Consider the following 17,604-nt stretch of genomic DNA (forward strand, 5'->3'; position numbering starts at 1 on the left):
ATAGCAATAATAAGCTAGCAATGTAAAGCAAACTTTCTTTTTTTTTTTTGCGGATTGTTTCCGGGTGGTGGGTTTCAGAGTAAAAGCGGCCATGTCTTTCCGGCACCCCAGAGCTCTTATTTTGAAGACAGAAAAGCCCCAGGGGGGCTGTTTTTCCATTGCATGACCGTATCCTCACAGACCCAACGGGGTTGATCCTGGACTGCCCACTAGGTGGTGATCATGTATACCTGCCATGATGCCCTGGCTGGCCATCACCATGATGGACGCCAGGCCCACAGAGAAGATGGCGCTCTGTCCAAAGTTAAGCAACGCCAGCGTCGTGGTGGTCTTCAGAGAGGCGTGCTCGTACGTCTGCAGGTAGCCGTCGTACCGCTCGGCTTCGTACCTCTCGTTGTTGAAATACTGAGACGGGGAGAAAGAAGACGCAGGAGGTGGCGAAGGGGAGGGGAGGGGAGAAGAGGAGAGACGTTGAGAGACAGCGAGGTTGCCGGTTCAAGGAAGGGTGAACACACCAGTATTGAAGCACATTTACCTGACCTCTAAATCCTCCAGTTTTCGGAAATAAATATTTTCAAAAATAGCAGACCTACAAACGCCACCGAGTGGCGCGCTATGAGCTTGTAGATCTGCTATTTTTCAACAGCTAAATTACAACATAACTTTTAAAACACCAAAAGGGGTTCCCGCCACCAAAATGTCTTAACCCATTCTGACCTGAGATCAGATTCCAAAAATGTCTTCTACATCCTGACAGTTTTCTGAAAAAGCTATGTTTCTATGTCAGTGGTTCTTCGATTTTTCAAAAATAGCACACCTACAAGCTCGTAGCGCGCCACTCGGTGGCCAAAAAGGCAAAACATTCTGCTAAGCTAAGCTCTGAAAAAGCTATGTTTCTATGTCAGTGGTTCTTTGCCAAAAAGGCAAAACATTCTGCTATACATCTGGAGCCTTAAGATTTGATTTGCATAATACAGGAGGATGGGGAGATGCAGAGAGAAGAAGAGACGGAGAGGGAAGTGGCACGCGGAGGAGCCGAGGACAGACAGACAGACGGACGGACGGACGGACGGACAGACGGACGGACGGACGGAGCCCAGCGCTGTTCAAGGTTCCTCATCCAGCCCCTTTGTAAAAAGTGGAACGGATTTCTGAGTGGGCGGAGTGGCTAATTACAAATGCACACTCTAAATCCAGCCGGCACTGAGGCTGACACAGATGACACACAGTAACACACACACAGTACACACACACACAACAAAAAAACATGAAGGAAAGATGTGGGGAACCATTGAACCCTTTGGCACGAGGAGACACTTTGACTAGATCGACAGAAACATCTGATCTGACAGCAGAAAAGGCTGCTTAAATGCCTGAAATACATTTATGTCCTTATATATGCACAGGATTCAAATCTGTGACTGAGGTCTGACATTTCTATTGCCGAGTACAACCACTGCAGAATAGTACTAGTTTTATTGAATTAGCATAGGCTATATCATTACACTGCAGTTTGATTAGATAACGTTTTATTCAAATACGTTCTGGAATCTGGATTGCAGCATTATTGGAGTAACCAGGTTTCACCCAAATCAGCCATGTAGTCCACGTCCATGCTTCTATTCACAAGATAACACTCCCTCTGACAAATACAGTACCTATAGTCCAAAACGGTCATTTGACCATGACTTGAACCAGATGACTATCTAGATAGAACAACAACAAACGTGACTGTCTCAGAGAGAGAGAGAGAGAGAGAGAGAGAGAGAGAGAGAGAGAGAGAGAGAGAGAGAGAGAGAGAGAGAGAGAGAGAGAGAGAGAGAGAGAGAGAGAGATGGGCCTTCTCTGAGCAAATTAATTAAAAGAAGAATTGTGGCAGCGGTAATCATGCTAATGAAACATGGCATAACTAGAAAAAGTGCCCTTCAGGTCTCCACCAGGATTCTTCCTCAGCCTAGTGGGAATATGCGTGCACAGTTTCATCGCAATCGGACGCTGCGTTGAGGAGTTGTGGCGATTTGTACAAAGCGGGCTACTCCTGAAAACTGTAGGAGCCAATCGTGGCCAATCAGGATGGAATATGAGAAATCAAACAAACCTGTCTTGATCACATGATTATGGAGATCATGTGTACCGATGTGCGTGAAAATTGGATAAAATCTGAAGGAGTAATAATAGAAAATGTGTTTTACATATGTCGGCCTCCTGGTGGCGCTATAAAGAGCAGATGTGATGTGATGTGATGTGATTTGCAGCATTTTGTTTGAAACTGAGCACTCCTGTGAACTTTGGAAGCCAATCTTAACCAATCAGGATGGAGTGTGAGAAATGTGAAAGACCGGTTTCGTTGAATGGCTCTAGAGAGACTGTGTACCAATTTGCGTGATGTTTGGACAAAATCTGTAGGTGTACTGTGCAAAAACTTGTTTTGCACAAAGCAGCCTCCTGGTGGCGCTATAACAGGCCGTTCTGGAAAGTTTGGGGCAGAGGTTCATCGTTGGCATCGAGGGAGTGTGTGTGCAAAATTTGGCATCGACCGGGTTAACGGTGGCCGAGATTAGCTGCTCACGGACACACGGATGGACGGACACACACACACGGACGGACGGACGTTGTGCAAAACATACTCTCCCCCCATGCCTTCGGCCTGGTGGAGACAATCACACAACTGTGATGGTGACGAGGGTAAGAGGAGGTGCAGGAGAGGGGTGAGAGGAGCAGGGTGGCGTGGGGGGGGGAGGAGCAGGGTGGCGTGGGGGGGGGGGGGGGAGGAGCAGGGTGGCGTGGGGGGGGGAGGAGCAGGGTGGCATGGGTTACAAGCTGGTCTCACCTTAACGGTCTCATAGTTGAGGAGGGAGTCGATGGCTGCGTTCCCCGCCTCGTTGTCTGCTTTGTTCATCTCCACCCGGAAACGAGTCCTGTGCAAGACGGAGGCCGGTCACATGACGACACATAATACACAAAGAGAAAGCTGCTAAAGGCCTGTTCATAGTCTGGATTTTCGGTGGTGAGGTGACCACCGGAGCTGAAATAACGTTGAGCGGTGGTGAGTAAAAAAACTGAGAGAAGGGCTGGAGCGGTGGCGGTGGTTTGCTCTTCACCGCGGCTCGTGACGTCATGTTGTAGTTCGGTGGTCACCCCACCACCGAAAATCCAGACTATGTATGAGCCTTAACCCGTGGAAAGAAGCCACGGTGAGTCAATGTTCCTACCTCCATTGAGTGATCAGGATGGTGAAGGCCGTATATGCCGATAACGTTCCCACGGCCACGGCCGCAAAATGTCCACCACATTTATAATACTGTAGAGAGAGAGAGAAAACAATATATTATATTAATATATATAGTCATAATTATATTATAATTTTATATATATTCTATATCACGTATATAGCTTAACCATCTTTCAACCCTATTTCGGGCGTGTTCCAAATATTTCCAAATTACAAAAACTAGAGCGGTGCCCGTTGGGCACTGGGCCTACTTGGAACGATGCAAGTTGGAAATGCATGCCCCACCCCGTTATTAGGTCTGTGTCCCTTTTATGCCCATATATGGAGTTCTTTGTCAGGCATGCCCAAATATGGAGTCTATATGCAGATGTCAGAATGGTGTCAGAATAGGCCAGCTCCATATATGGAGTACCCGTTGCACCCAACTGCCTGTGTCCCTTTTTATGCCCATATATGGGGAGTTCTATCCCTATAGAGATGGAGTTCTGTGTCAGGCATGCCCAAATATGGAGTGTTGTGATGTCAGAACAGGCCAGCTCCATATATGGATTCTGGGGGTGGGGGCCCTGCACGGCGCCCGGGGAAAGTGGCCTTTTGTGGCGGTTCTGGACAACCGTGGGTCCGACCGACTCAACAACGGGCACTGCACTTCCCGCGGGGGTGTGGGACGCGCGTGTCGAATCTGAAGTCGCTGGGGCGAACGGTTCTCGAGTTACGTGCATTACAGCCGCACACACGTACAGTACAGACAGACAGAGACATGGTGCATTTACACCAGGGGTGCCCAAAAGGTAGATCACAAAGGCTGTGCAGGTAGATCACACGACATGCCCTTAAAGAATATTTCATTAAAAAAAAGAAGGAAAAAAAATTTTTTTTTGGCATACATTTTCATTTTAAGATGTTGATATTGATTTTGTATTCATGTTTAGGGCCCCAAATCACACCTTAGAAAGCATGAGTGTATTTCAAACAGAAAGTGTCTTTTGACAGGGGGGGTCATATTTTGACAGCAGAAAGTGCCGGTCATAATTTCACCCCCCTCCCTATCTAATTATTGGACAGTATTAGGATGTTGATATTCATTTTAGGTTCCCAAATCACACCTTAGAAAGCACTAGTGTCTATTTAAATAATTTCATAATTTCCCATCTAAGTATGTATTGGACAGTATTAAAGAGTGTTGCTGTGCACAAAAAGGTTGGTAGCATTACAAATTAAATAAAAAAAACCCCTACTTATTCCATTTCTTCCATTTGTCTTAACCCATTCTGATCTACAAGCTCATATCGCGCCACCGAGTGGCGCGATACGAGCTTGTAGGTCTGCTATTTTTGAAAAAAATCGAAGAACGACATTTTTAGAATCTGATCTCAGGTCAGAATGGGTTAATCAGACCAGTGTGTGTCCAGCGGAAACCTCATATGAATCTGATCTCAGGTCAGAATGGGTAATGACAGCTCCGCTATATTCCAAAGCCCCCTCAGGTACATTACATATTTAAACTATTACGTCAAAAAATGTGTGCCGGGCACCCCTGATTTACATAGATCAGCAGATCTACAAGCTACTTTTTCGTGGCACTGTTGAATGGGTTTTTTTTTTCTTTCTCCAAATGCTTGTTTGTTTTGGTCACAGTGCATTTGGTGGATGTTCTGTTCTCTGTGGACGATCAAACTCATGCATAATTTATAGGATATGGAATACTAAACGAGGGCAAAGATAGAACAAAGAAAATGGTACTGTAAATCTCCTGTAGGGTTTTTTTTTTGGGGGGTGGGGTGGAGGAGAAACGTCAAGCCATTAACATCTGATCAGGGACCTGAGATCGGTGTCACACGGTATTACAACAGCACATTCTCTCCTTTCACCCATTTCACCATCAAATTGAGTGTCACAAATGGAGGGGAAAATACAAGAACTAATCGCGCTAATGCTTTAGCTATTTGGGCAATGGGCTCTGACCTCATTACCGTGAGGCTGACATTATTACGGTCCTAAGTAGGATACTAGCAGCAAGCCAGAGGATCCACGAATCCTGCTTCCCGCCGCCAAGGAGGAGGGCATCTGTTCAGGGCTCAACCAGTACCACCACCAGTACACAGACAGGAATACATTAACCCATTCTGACCTGAGATCAGATTCTAAAAATGTCTTCTACATCCTGACAGTTTTCATTCTGACCCGAGATCAGATTAAAAAAAAAAAAAGGCTTGAAGCCTTTTTTTTCCCCCTAACATTTCTCCTAACATTTTTCTGAAAAACCCATGTTTCTATGTCAGTGGTGCTCAACCTTGGGACCCCCAGAATCATCTCTATTGGGCCACGGACCCCCATCTCAAAATATGGTGTTCCAGGGACCCCCGCCCAGAAGTCAATATTTTAGTTAAAATCGCTCCGAAATATATATTCAAAGGTTTGCGCCACATTTTCACGACTTTTAAAAAATAGCAGACCTACAAGCGCGCAAGCGCGCCACTCGAGTGGCGCGCTATGAGCTTGTAGATCTGCTATTTTTCAATAGCTAAAGCATAACATAATGCTAACAACAAAACGGGGTTCCCGCCCAGAATGGGTTAAGCTGCTACCCAAGCTGTGGGATTCATCAATGGCGCTAATGGTTTCCACGCTGCCACCAAAAACTTCTCTGGCATTGGGCTTTCTATTTAGCCCATTCTGACCGGGCACCCATTTTGGTGTCGGCATCACGTCATGCTTTAGCTATTTAAAAATAGCAGATCTACAAGCTCATATCGCGCCACCGAGTGGCGCGATACGAGCTTGTAGGTCTGCTATTTTTGAAAAATCGAAGAACGACTGACATTTTTTAGAATCTGATCTCAGGTCAGAATGGGTTCATCAGACCAGTGTGTGCCCGGCGGAAACCTCGTATGAATCTGATCTCAGGTCAGAATGGGTTAAGATGCAAATGAGACCACGACCGTCCCTCTACTCGTTTTCCACACAATCTGCTCTGAAGACAAAACGCATCATGGTGAGGGGAACACGAGCCAAACAGGATTGGTACTACTCGGCTGGCAAATCTGTGTTTTAGTCAATTTTGTGACGCTTTGAACCAGTGTTGTTTTTGGCAGCAAATTTTGATTTTAGTTTTAGTCATAGTCTTTTGAATAGTTTTCATTTAGTTTTAGTCAAATTTTAGTCACCTGGAATGTGTTAGTGTTAGTCTAGTTTTAGTCGACTAAATGTCATGAGATTTTAGTCGACTAAATCTACAGTTGATTTAGTCGACTAAAATGCATTTTGGTGGGCATCGATGCCGTCGTAGGGACTGTTTTTACACTTGCTGAAAATAGCCGATCTACAAGCTCACAACGTAGATCGGCTATTTTCAGCATGCAGCCAAGTGTAAAATGACTTATACTGGATCTCTTGTCCACTAGTCCCTTCCTAACATTTTAGTCTAGTTTTTATTTGTTGACGAAATTGTCAGTATATTTAGTCGTAGTTTTAGTCATTATAGCACAGTTTTCATTTAATTTCCATTCAGTTTTCTTCAGTGGAAAAAGGTAGTCGACGAACATTTTTCGTCTTAGTTTTAGTCGACGAAAACAACACTGCGCTGAACCGTGACCGACTGATGGCAAATCGTTCCAGGATAATGCGATACCACCTGAATGAATCGTATTGTATAGAATCAAGATTCTATACAATACGCAGAATTCATTGGTCTTTAACCATATTATTGGCCCCTGGTGGCTTCAGAGAGAATGTGCTGTATTTTGATGTGTGGCGCTTTCAATTGTCCACCAGGGTAAACACAAAGCGACTTCAAATGTTTTATGTGTCCTATATATACATTTGAAACTCAAATTGATTATGTCAGTATGGTTCCCAAACCTTTTCATGTCAAGGACTCCCAAATTGACACTAATTAGCCCGCGGACCCCCATTTGAAAAGACATGCCAGGGACCCTCATAAGAGAAGATGTTTATGGCTCTAGCAGTGATTCTCAACCCGTTTCATTTCAAGGACCCCCCCCCCCCCCCCCCCCAGTTTGACATACATTAGCATACGGACCCCCATTTAATGCCATTCTTATATCTCTGGGACCCACAATTTATTTAGTAAAATCAATGTTATTTTAACTCTGAGAGTGTACAAACGGGTCCATTTGGTTCCATTTGTACACTATCTGAGTTACAGACCCATAATGGTATCATGTAGCTGGGGACCCCCTGGAACTCCCTCAGGTAACCCTGGGGGTCCCCGGACCCCACTTTGGGAACCACTGGATTATGTCATCCACATATGTACATATTGTGTATTTTTTTCCCCCCGTGTCCCCTAGGGTAGGTACCCTCACAAAAAACATGCAGTAATCCTGGTCACTAAACTGCCTCCCCCTGGCCAGCCGGGGCGCCTGATGGAGGGGAAAGGAACTGGTTGGAATAACGTGTTCCTTCCACGCGCTACGTCCAACCAGGGAAGCTCCCCCCTGTCAGGTGTAAAGGAGCAACTTGGACACTCAGACATGAAGGAAGCAAGAGTTCAAGTCGCGCTACGAGCTTGTAGGTCTGCTATTTTTGAAAAATCGAAGAACGACTGACATAGAAACATAGCTTTTTCAGAAAACTGTCATTTTCAAACAAACAGACATTTTTAGAATCTGATCTCAGGTCAGAATGGGTTAATCTGCAACCACACAGAGGCATTATTCAATGAGAGCTCAGGGTTTTTTTTTTTGCTCACCAGGATGGCACTGACGAGGCCCATCTCGAAGACAGTGGGTCCCAGGTTGAAGACCAGGGCGCTGAGGACGAAGGAGATGCCTCGGGTGCCGCGGTCGATGGCCTTGGACAGCGCGCCCGTCTGCCTGCTCAGGTGGAAGCCCAGGTCCAGGTTGTGCAGGTGGAGGAACACGTTCTTGGCGATCCTGCGGATGGAGCTCTGCGCCACCTTGCCGAACACGGCGTTCCGCAGCTCGTTGAAGAGGGCCGAGCATGCCCGCGACACACCGTCTGAGAGAGAGAAAGAAAGAGGCACAGGAGAGATGGAGAGATTGAGAGAGTGTGTGAAAGGGATTGACAGAGAAGAGAGAGAGAGAGAGAGAGATGGTTTAAGACCTGCTTCGAAGAGAGAGAGAGAGATGGTTTAAGACCTGCTTCGAAGAGAGAGATGGTTTAAGACCTGCTTTGAAGAGAGAGAGAGAGATGGTTTAAGACCTGCTTAGAAGAGAGAGAGATGGTTTAAGACCTGCTTCGAAGAGAGAGAGAGATGGTTTAAGTCTTTAAGACCTGCTTCGAAGAGAGAGAGAGATGGCTTAAGACCTGCTTCGAAGAGAGAGAGAGATGGTTTAAGACCTGCTTCGAAGAGAGAGAGAGATGGTTTAAGACCTGCTTAAAAAAAAAGCAATAAGGTTCAAAAAGAGCACGACTGGAAGCTGAGCATTATTTAATTTCATCAAGCCTTTTTGAGCGGCGCTGGCCCCTGCTATATACAGCGCTTGTCCCCTCCCGTCTCATATTTGCCATTGACGATGAAAGGAGAAATTAGGTCATATGTGCCTCAAATATGACGGACATTTGTGGCAACACAAACATTAAATGCCATTGACAAAGAAGGGATTTTTTTTTTTTTTTTTTAGATGTAATAGAGTATCGAGGGCGCAGAGAGAGAGAGGTCGAGGAGGCCAGTCAAGCGCTCTTAACCCCTTTTGGTGTTTTAAACATTATGCTATAATTTAGCTATTGAAAAATAGCAGATCTACAAGCTCATAGCGCGCCACCGAGTGGCGCGCTACGAGCTCGTAGGTCTGCTATTTTTGAGAAACCGTGAAAATGTGCCTCAAATCTTTGAATATATATTCTTTCAGAGTTTCAGTTTTTAACTCAAATCTTTGCTTCTGGAGGGTCCCTGGAACACCACATTTTCTGATGGGGGGGGGGGGGCGGAGGCATATTACATATAACTTTTGGGGTGCTTGACATGAAATATTAAAGGACCACTTCACCACTTTTCAACCTATCTTCATGTAATAGGTCCTCACTAATAATCATGAAAAAAATGCAATGCGAAAATGGAAGCCATCGTTCTCACGATAATGAAAATCTAAACATTTTTGTAAAAAAACCTTGTTTAAAAAAATAATCTGCCTATTGATGATGTCGCTGGAAGACGGTTTCTGAACTGCCCACAGCCCTCCTATGAGACACAGACAGAGTAGAAAAAATTGCGCCATTTTACCATGAATATTAGTGAGGACCTATTATATGAAGGTAGGTTGAAAAGTGGTGAAGTGGTCCTTTAAGAACCACTGATATAGAAACATGAGATTTTTCTGATTTTTTTTTTTTTTTTCGACGGCAGGCCTCAATGGGTTAATTGAAGGCTATAGTAAAAGATGGCGGCGGGACGGACGGTTCACGTTCTCCCACCGTGTGCTCCAATCAAGCCCTGCGGCGGGTAGCTCCCCAGGTGGCACTAATTACAGAGCAGGACAGCTGTGTGAAGCCTCGCTGCTGCTACTATGGCAGGCCCGGTGGTGGGGGGGGGGGGGGGGAGCTGTGTGCACTGTATTTGTGAGAACCCCCAGATAGTGTAGCACAATTTGAGAAATATAAGACCATTCCTCACAAGAAAAATTGCTTTATGGTTGAACATTTTTGGTTTAGGGATATGTTTATTGGGGTGAAAAAAAGTTTAGGATAAGACATTTAGAAGTTGGGTTTAGGGATTAAGGATAGAGTTATGCCTGATTTGCACATACACATGCTACTAAAATAGCGGATCTACAAGCGCATAAAGCGTTATTTTTTTATGGCACTCCTACTGTAAATGTTGATGTCCTCACAAGTATAGTAATACAGACCTGTGTGTGTGTGTGTGTGTGTGTGTGTGTGTGCTGAATACAAGAGGGGGGGGGGGGGGAGGAGGAGAAGGTTTTAATAAGAGTGCTGGGGAGACAGAAATGAGTCCAGTTGTCAATGAACCAGCCTCATTTCAACCACAGCATTTGGTTTTGTACATTTGGTCCCCATTTCGCAGTGAGCGGTTATTTCCGCTGTTGTACAACCAGATATCAATTAAGCATTAGACTTTCTGGTCTGGTAAGGTAAGAGAGTGGATGTATAGTTTTCAATTTCAAGCTGACCTGAAAAAGAGGATCGAAATAAAGTATCGAATAAAGTGATTTTCTTCCATGAAGTCAAGAGTGTACCTCTCTAAATGTTTTTTTTTTTAAACTAGCACCTGTCGATGTGCGTGTAATTAGGTGTGCATTGAAGAGGGAGGTTGTAAACAAATAAACAATACACCCTACATCACTGTCACCTCCTTATTAGTTCAGTTAAAAAGAAGAGAAAAAGGTCATCTTAAATTAGCCTGTTTAATGCGCCAACTCAACAACCGTGAGAACTTCAGCTCGACGGGGGGGATCTAAAAAGTCAGTCTCGTTCTAAAAACGGACTCCTTTCTCATGTGAAGCGATATTCCAAACAGATGGCTGGGCATCATGTCTGGTATAACGAATGAATAACAGCGGAGTGTTTGAATGAGACATGGCTGTCCCGCGGCTTCGCAGAGAGAGTGCATGGCTAGTCATAGTCGGTAAGCCAAAGGCAGGTGATAATAATAGCACCATCCTTGGCGGCCCTCCATGGGGTCTGTAATGTGGCGTTAACCCATTCTGACCTGAGATCAGATTCTAAAAATGTCTTTTACATCCTGACAGTTTTCATTCCTGACCTGAGATCAGAATCTAAAAATGTCTTCTATGTCAGTCGCTCTTCGATTTTTCAAAAATAGCAGACCTACAAGCTCGTAGCGCGCCACTCGGTGGCGCGCTATGAGCTTGTAGATCTGCTATTTTTAAATAGCTAAAGCATAACGTAATGCTTACACCAAAAGGGGTTCCCGCCTAAAATGGGTTAACCCATTTTGGACTGAGGTCGATAAAGAAAATATGCTTCGAAATCTTTTTTCTGAAAAACCCATGTTTCTATGTCAGTGGTGCTCAACCTTTTTCATGTCAAGGACCCCCAGAATTATCTCTATTGGGCCACGGACCACCCCCCCATCTCAAAATATGTAGTTCCAGGGACCCCCCCCCCAGAAGCAAATATTTTAGTTAAAAATGTTCGCTCTGAAATATATATTCAATGATTTGCGCCACATTTTAACGATTTTTCAAAAAAAGCAGACCTACAAGCTCATAGCGCGCCACCGAGTGGCGCGCTATGAGCTTGTAGATCTGCTATTTTTTCAATAGCTAAATTATAACATAATGTTTAAAACACCAAAAAGGGGTTCCCGCCCAGAATGGATTAACCCATTCTGACCTGAGATCAGATTCATACGAGGTTTCCGCTGGACACACGCTGGTCTGACGAACCCATTCTGACCTGAGATCAGATTCTAAAAAATGTCAGTCGTTCTTAGATTTTTCAAAAAATAGCAGACCTACAAGCTCGTATCGCGCCACTCGGTGGCGCGATATGAGCTTGTAGATCTGCTATTTTTCAATAGCTAAAGCATAACATGATGCCGACACCAAAATGGGTGCCCGGTCAGAATGGGTTAAATAGGTTTGTCTAATGAAACAACGTGTCCACATCTGACAAGGTAGGATGAGCACTGAACTACCTTTTAGGACGATTTACACCCGACGACACTACACAGACCCCGCGCCACGAGAGTCGCAAGCGTCTCAGAAATGACGAAGGGGATAACTCGTTTCATTCCTATACTTCCTAATTCAAATTCTACCCAGTCTGCAGTTCCATTCTTGTGTGCCACAAGTATTACACCACAGGCCATATTAGCGTGCAAGGACCTAAGTGGACTCATTAAAATAAGTGGCTACAGGGCCAAGTGTACGGAGCATCTGAAGTTGATCTCACTCGAGGCCTAGAGTGACTCGCACATCGACTACGAGTGACTCGTTCATGTTATTCGAATGATTTCTGCTCTCCCTCATCAGCGCCTCGGTGGAAACGCTCTGATCAGGGACGAGCTATACGGCTGACCCCTGACCAGCTTTGTGTTTCCACAGTCCTCCGGTATGGGAGAGATGGGGGGGGGGGGGGGGTATGGGCAAGAAGAGCCAGAGAGGAGGTACCAAATGAACAAAGCCTAGCGAAGCTTTAAAAAAGAAAACGGCTGCAAAATTCATTAACCACATTAACCCTAGTGTGTTTGTAGGTGAGAATTCTCAGGAAATAGCATAGGCCCATGCCGGTGTTGCACACAGTGTAGGCATGTAACGATATATCGTATATATAGATATAAATCCCGACGATGTGAATCAATTTATTGAGAGAGATACATATATATATTTATTTTTTGCTAGTGAATTATGGAGTGTGATGTGAAATGTGAGCTTTAATCATATTCTATCATATTCAAGTGCTTTTGGAGAGAAATTATAGTCACTTTCAGTAGTAGAGCACTGTAGAGGGGAGCTGTGTGTGTCTGTGACTGTAGAGGGGAGCTGTGTGACTGTGACTGTAGAGGGGAGCTGTGTGTGTCTGTGACTGTAGAGGGGAGCTGTGTGTGTCTGTGACTGTAGAGGGGAGCTGTGTGTGTCTGTGACTGTAGAGGGGAGCTGTGTGACTGTGACTGTAGAGGGGAGCTGTGTGTGTCTGTGACTGTAGAGGGGAGCTGTGTGTGTCTGTGACTGTAGAGGGGAGCTGTGTGACTGTGACTGTAGAGGGGAGCTGTGTGTGTCTGTGACTGTAGAGGGGAGCTGTGTGACTGTGACTGTAGAGGGGAGCTGTGTGTGTCTGTGACTGTAGAGGGGAGCTGTGTGTGTCTGTGACTGTAGAGGGGAGCTGTGTGTGTCTGTGTCTGTGACTGTAGAGGGGAGCTGTGTGTGTCTGTGACTGTAGAGGGGAGCTGTGTGTGTCTGTGACTGTAGAGGGGAGCTGTGTGTCTGTGACTGTAGAGGGGAGCTGTGTGTGTCTGTGACTGTAGAGGGGAGCTGTGTGTGTCTGTGACTGTAGAGGGGAGCTGTGTGTGTCTGTGACTGTAGAAGGGAGCTGTGTGTGTCTGTGACTGTAGAAGGGAGCTGTGTGTGTCTGTGACTGTAGAAGGGAGCTGTGTGTGTCTGTGACTGTAGAGGGGAGCTGTGTGTGTCTGTGACTGTAGAGGGGAGCTGTGTGTGTCTGTGACTGTAGAGGGGAGCTGTGTGTGTCTGTGACTGTGCCCAGGTGATGATGGTCGTTGATGCTCATCAAGGAAGGCAATAATGTTTCTGCACTGTCAAAAGTAATGCTACTTATTTAGCAATGTAGTTAAATAAAAAATGTGGGATAAAAGCTTGGGGGGTTAGATACATTATATAAAATAAAATAAAAACAGTAATTCTTCTGGAAAATATGTTTTGTCTAAAATATCGTGGACCTCATATCGTGATACGAATCGCATCGTGAGTTGAGTGAATCGTTACATGCCTAACACAGTGTATAGTCTAGGCCGGGCTACAACTAACGATTATTTTCATAATCAATTCATCTGCCGATTATTTAAACGATTAATCGATTAATCGGATTATGACACTTATTTAGCAATCACCTTAAAAATATATTTTAGGTTCTAACTAACAAAAAATATAATTAATTCAAAAATGAATAACCCATAGACAAACAAAATTTAAATTAATTAAAGAAACTCATGGTGTCTTTAGACCTATTCTGACTGCATACATTCGATTAACCCATTCTGACCGGGCACCCATTTTGGTGTTGGCATCATGTTATGCTTTAGCTATTGAAAAATAGCAGATCTACAAGCTCATATCGCGCCACCGAGTGGCGCGATACGAGCTTGTAGGTCTGCTATTTTTGAAAAATCGAAGACACTTTTAGAATCTGATCTCAGGTCAGAATGGGTTAATAATGAAACTGTCAGGATGTAATAGACATTTTTAGAATCTGATCTCAGGTCAGAATGGGTTAAAGAATAGCTACACATGTGTCAGCCTAGAAGGAACAGTACTCTTCTGAACTCAAATAGGTCATTTAAAAATAAATATTCAAGCCATACAGTATGTTTTCTTCTTGATACTATAATCATTATGTGTCATATTTTGCTTTGCAGTCGCTGCTGTGCAACTATCATCAGATTGTAAGGGAAGAGAGAGATGAATCACTCCTCTTTAGTTTAGTTACACTTAACACTGGGAAAACTATGCTTAAGTGGGAAATCACCTATGACAAATTGATTACGATCAATCGATGAATCGTTGCAGCCCTAGTATAGTCACAAAAACAGCCAATCTACAAGTTTACAACGATGCGTCACATCGCGCGTTGTGTCGTAAGCTACGGCTATTTCAAGCACATGACGGTGTTAGGCCAAGGCTAATTGCGTGTGTGTGTGTGTGTGTGTGTGTGTGTGTGTGTGTGTGTGTGTGTGTGTGTGTGTGTGTGTGTGTGTATATGCGAGACTCCAATCCTCACAACTCACAAGACACTTAAAAGTACATTAAAATATTTCTGCCCCGCAGCTGAACAGATGCATCCAGCGGCTATAGGGCTCTCACCCCAGAGTGCACAGGTGAGGCCAGAGGCTAGTCACAAGTTATCACGATATATACACCAGGGGGACCATCTGGAGGACACAGAAGGAAGGGGGGGGAGGGGAACGCCATGCAAACAACGACGAGGGGAAGAACAGGCCGTTTCAGAGGAGTGGCGTTGATATGAAAGAAAAAAAAACAAAAGGTCAGCCTGGTGTAGATAATAGACAGTCCCATGGTCTCCCCCACACTGATGAGCACGGCACACCTGCCAGCCCCCCCCTACTAACGAACGCTCTCAGACTCACAGCCAATCAGCACGGCCGTTGCCATGGTAGCCACGGTGCTTGGCGCGTCACTCAGGTTCAGCATGTGTCCCGACATCTGGTTGAGCTCGTCCACCGCATACTTAAACATGAAGGGTATGGTCACATTGGTCATCTGGGGAGGGGGAGGGGGGGAGAGAGAGAGAGAGGAACAGAGTAACACCACTGTTTAACCGTTTCAAATGCCAGATCTCGGCGTGTTTATTTTCAGCTCGGTCCCGGTCTTCTGTGTCATAATAGCAGGGGTTCCCAAACGTGTACGTGCCAAGGACCCCTCAAGGCTGCTGCCCCCCCTATTGCAAAACAGCTTATTTAAAACAAAGGAATAATCGAAATAACCAATTTACAAGCTCACAATGCAGCATGATACGTTGTGAGCTTGTAGATCTATTTTTTTTTAACGCTGTTTGTTTGAGTGGTCCTATACGCCGCTGTGTATGCGTGTCCCTGTGTCTGTCTGTCCGAGCACGAACAGTTGAAACACCTAGCTAATACCACTGGATGGCACTGTTGAGCAGCGGCTCTCTCTCTCTCTCACACACACACACACACACACACACACAAACACACACACCCTGGCCACAGGACGTACCGGTCATATTACTGGTGGGCCGCAACCGTAGGGGGGCCGCTCAAGTTATGATATTATTTTTATTTTTTGACAGGCAGGCAAAGTGAGTGACAAATAAACCCTCTTCTGTCTTGAATCCTTTTGCTTCATCATTCTTGTGAGAGCAACAAAAAGGGTCGTGTAGTTGTCTGTTGGTTTGTATCATTTATGTCGTTCTATGAAAGTGGTGGCATTATAGGGCTTGTTTGTTTGTGTGTGTGCCTCGACGGAGCAGGCGGTAAGAGTTTCTGCTATCTGCTCGCTGGCTGCTATCTGCCCTGACCCTGAAACCCTGCATCATATACAGTATGTGATAACATTATTCTATAAAAGCCCATATAAATAAATGAAGATGCTCTGATCAATGGGCCTCCAAATGAACCCTATCTGGATTTAACCCATTCTGACCTGAGATCAGATTCATACGAGGTTTCCGCCGGACACACACTGGTCTGATGAACCCATTCTGACCTGAGATCAGATTCTAAAAAATGTCAGTCGTTCTTTGATTTTTTGAAAAATAGCAGACCTACAAGCTCGTATCGCGCCACTCGGTGGCGCGATATGAGCTTGTAGATCTGCTATTTTTAAATAGCTAAAGCACAACATGATGCCGACACCAAAATGGGTGCCCGGTCAGAATGGGTTAAGTGGTATAAAAGTCAGATATATAGTATAATATAATTTTGCATCTTTGTGACAGGCCTAAACATTCTCACAGGAACATTATCATTTTTTTGTTACGATTAGTTTTTGGCTTTTGTGCCTTTATAGATAGTCTCAGTGAAGATTTACAGGAAACAGGGGGAGAGAGAGAGAGAGAGAAGGGGAGAGACATGCAGCAAAGGTCGTCATGAACGGGACTCGAACACGCGACGCGCTGTCAGGCCGGAGCCTATTATGTGGCATGATGCGCCTGGACCGCTAGTCCAGTCGAACAGGAACAGTTTCTGACGTGGGTTTCTACATATCATAATTTTGGAAATATTCAAATTTTTCCCCGTATACGATTGGTATCGGTATTGGCCGATCGTGGAAAAAAAACAAAAACAATCAGTGATCGGTATCGGTCCCAAAAAACCTGATTGGAGCATCCTTAAAAAAAAAAAATCTATACTCTTAAAAGATGGAATCAGTGGCTTTGCATTAAATCGAACGTTTGATATATTCAGAGGTGCATGTTTGCTGTGCCGGCGCCGTGTGTATAGAGGTGGCTGATGCATCCGCGCTAATGGAAGTGAGATGGTTATTAGGGCTAATTAAAAGAGCAGGGACAGCTGTGTGACGAGGGCTGGGAGGTTGTGCTGCACATTAGAGACAGCCAGAGAACACCGCGCGGCACGCCGCTGGAAAGCATTTTCATTTGGAAAAGCCACTCTCGGCTGAACCTTTCAACCCTGTATAACGCCATGGAACGCACGCTGCAGCTTCAGTTCTCTCCGACTCCACTTTTTTTCCCCCCTCGTCGTTTTCTTGTGTCCTTCTTCTCCGTTTCTTCACGTGAATGAGGTTTTGGTTTTGATTATAAAAAAAAAGAAGAAATAAACCCTCATATTGAGCTGCTGGAGTAAATCCAACTCTGCTTAACCCATTTAGGCCTGACCTCAAAATTTAAAAAAGAAATCTTCTAAATCCTCCAGTTTTCTGAAATAAATATTTCGCGATTTAAAATAAATAGCAGCCAGACCTACAAGCTCGTAGCGCGCCACTCGGTGATCTGCTATTTTTCAATAGCTAAATTATAACAATGTTTAAAACACCAAAAGGGGTTCCCGCCCAAAATGGGTTTTAATAGAACTTTTTAGATTTTTTTTTTGTAAATGAATGTCTTACTTCAACATACAACATACATCTTGTATACAACATACAAGAGTGCCCCGCGGTGCCGCAAATTAAATAGCAAATTTACAAGCATACAATGCAGCTCTTTTCACCATTTTAAAATGTTATTAAAAT

General features: G+C 44.7%; 1 protein-coding gene across 1 annotated transcript in view; it reads right to left on the bottom strand.

Moving 5' to 3' along the window:
* abcb7 (ATP-binding cassette, sub-family B (MDR/TAP), member 7) overlaps positions 1-17,604 on the bottom strand; it is a 68,968-nt gene that overhangs the window by 34,163 nt on the left and 17,201 nt on the right. Inside the window, exons 5-9 of the mRNA XM_083785215.1 lie at positions 15,021-15,153; positions 7,947-8,215; positions 3,213-3,301; positions 2,831-2,918; positions 231-405 (exon numbers count right to left, since the gene is read on the bottom strand). Coding sequence (XP_083641341.1) covers positions 231-405; positions 2,831-2,918; positions 3,213-3,301; positions 7,947-8,215; positions 15,021-15,153 — 754 coding nt within the window. The remainder of the gene's footprint in view (positions 1-230; positions 406-2,830; positions 2,919-3,212; positions 3,302-7,946; positions 8,216-15,020; positions 15,154-17,604) is intronic.

This window comes from Protomyctophum parallelum (assembly GCF_964188405.1).
Source record: "Protomyctophum parallelum genome assembly, chromosome: 16".
Taxonomy (NCBI): Eukaryota; Metazoa; Chordata; class Actinopteri; order Myctophiformes; family Myctophidae; genus Protomyctophum; species Protomyctophum parallelum.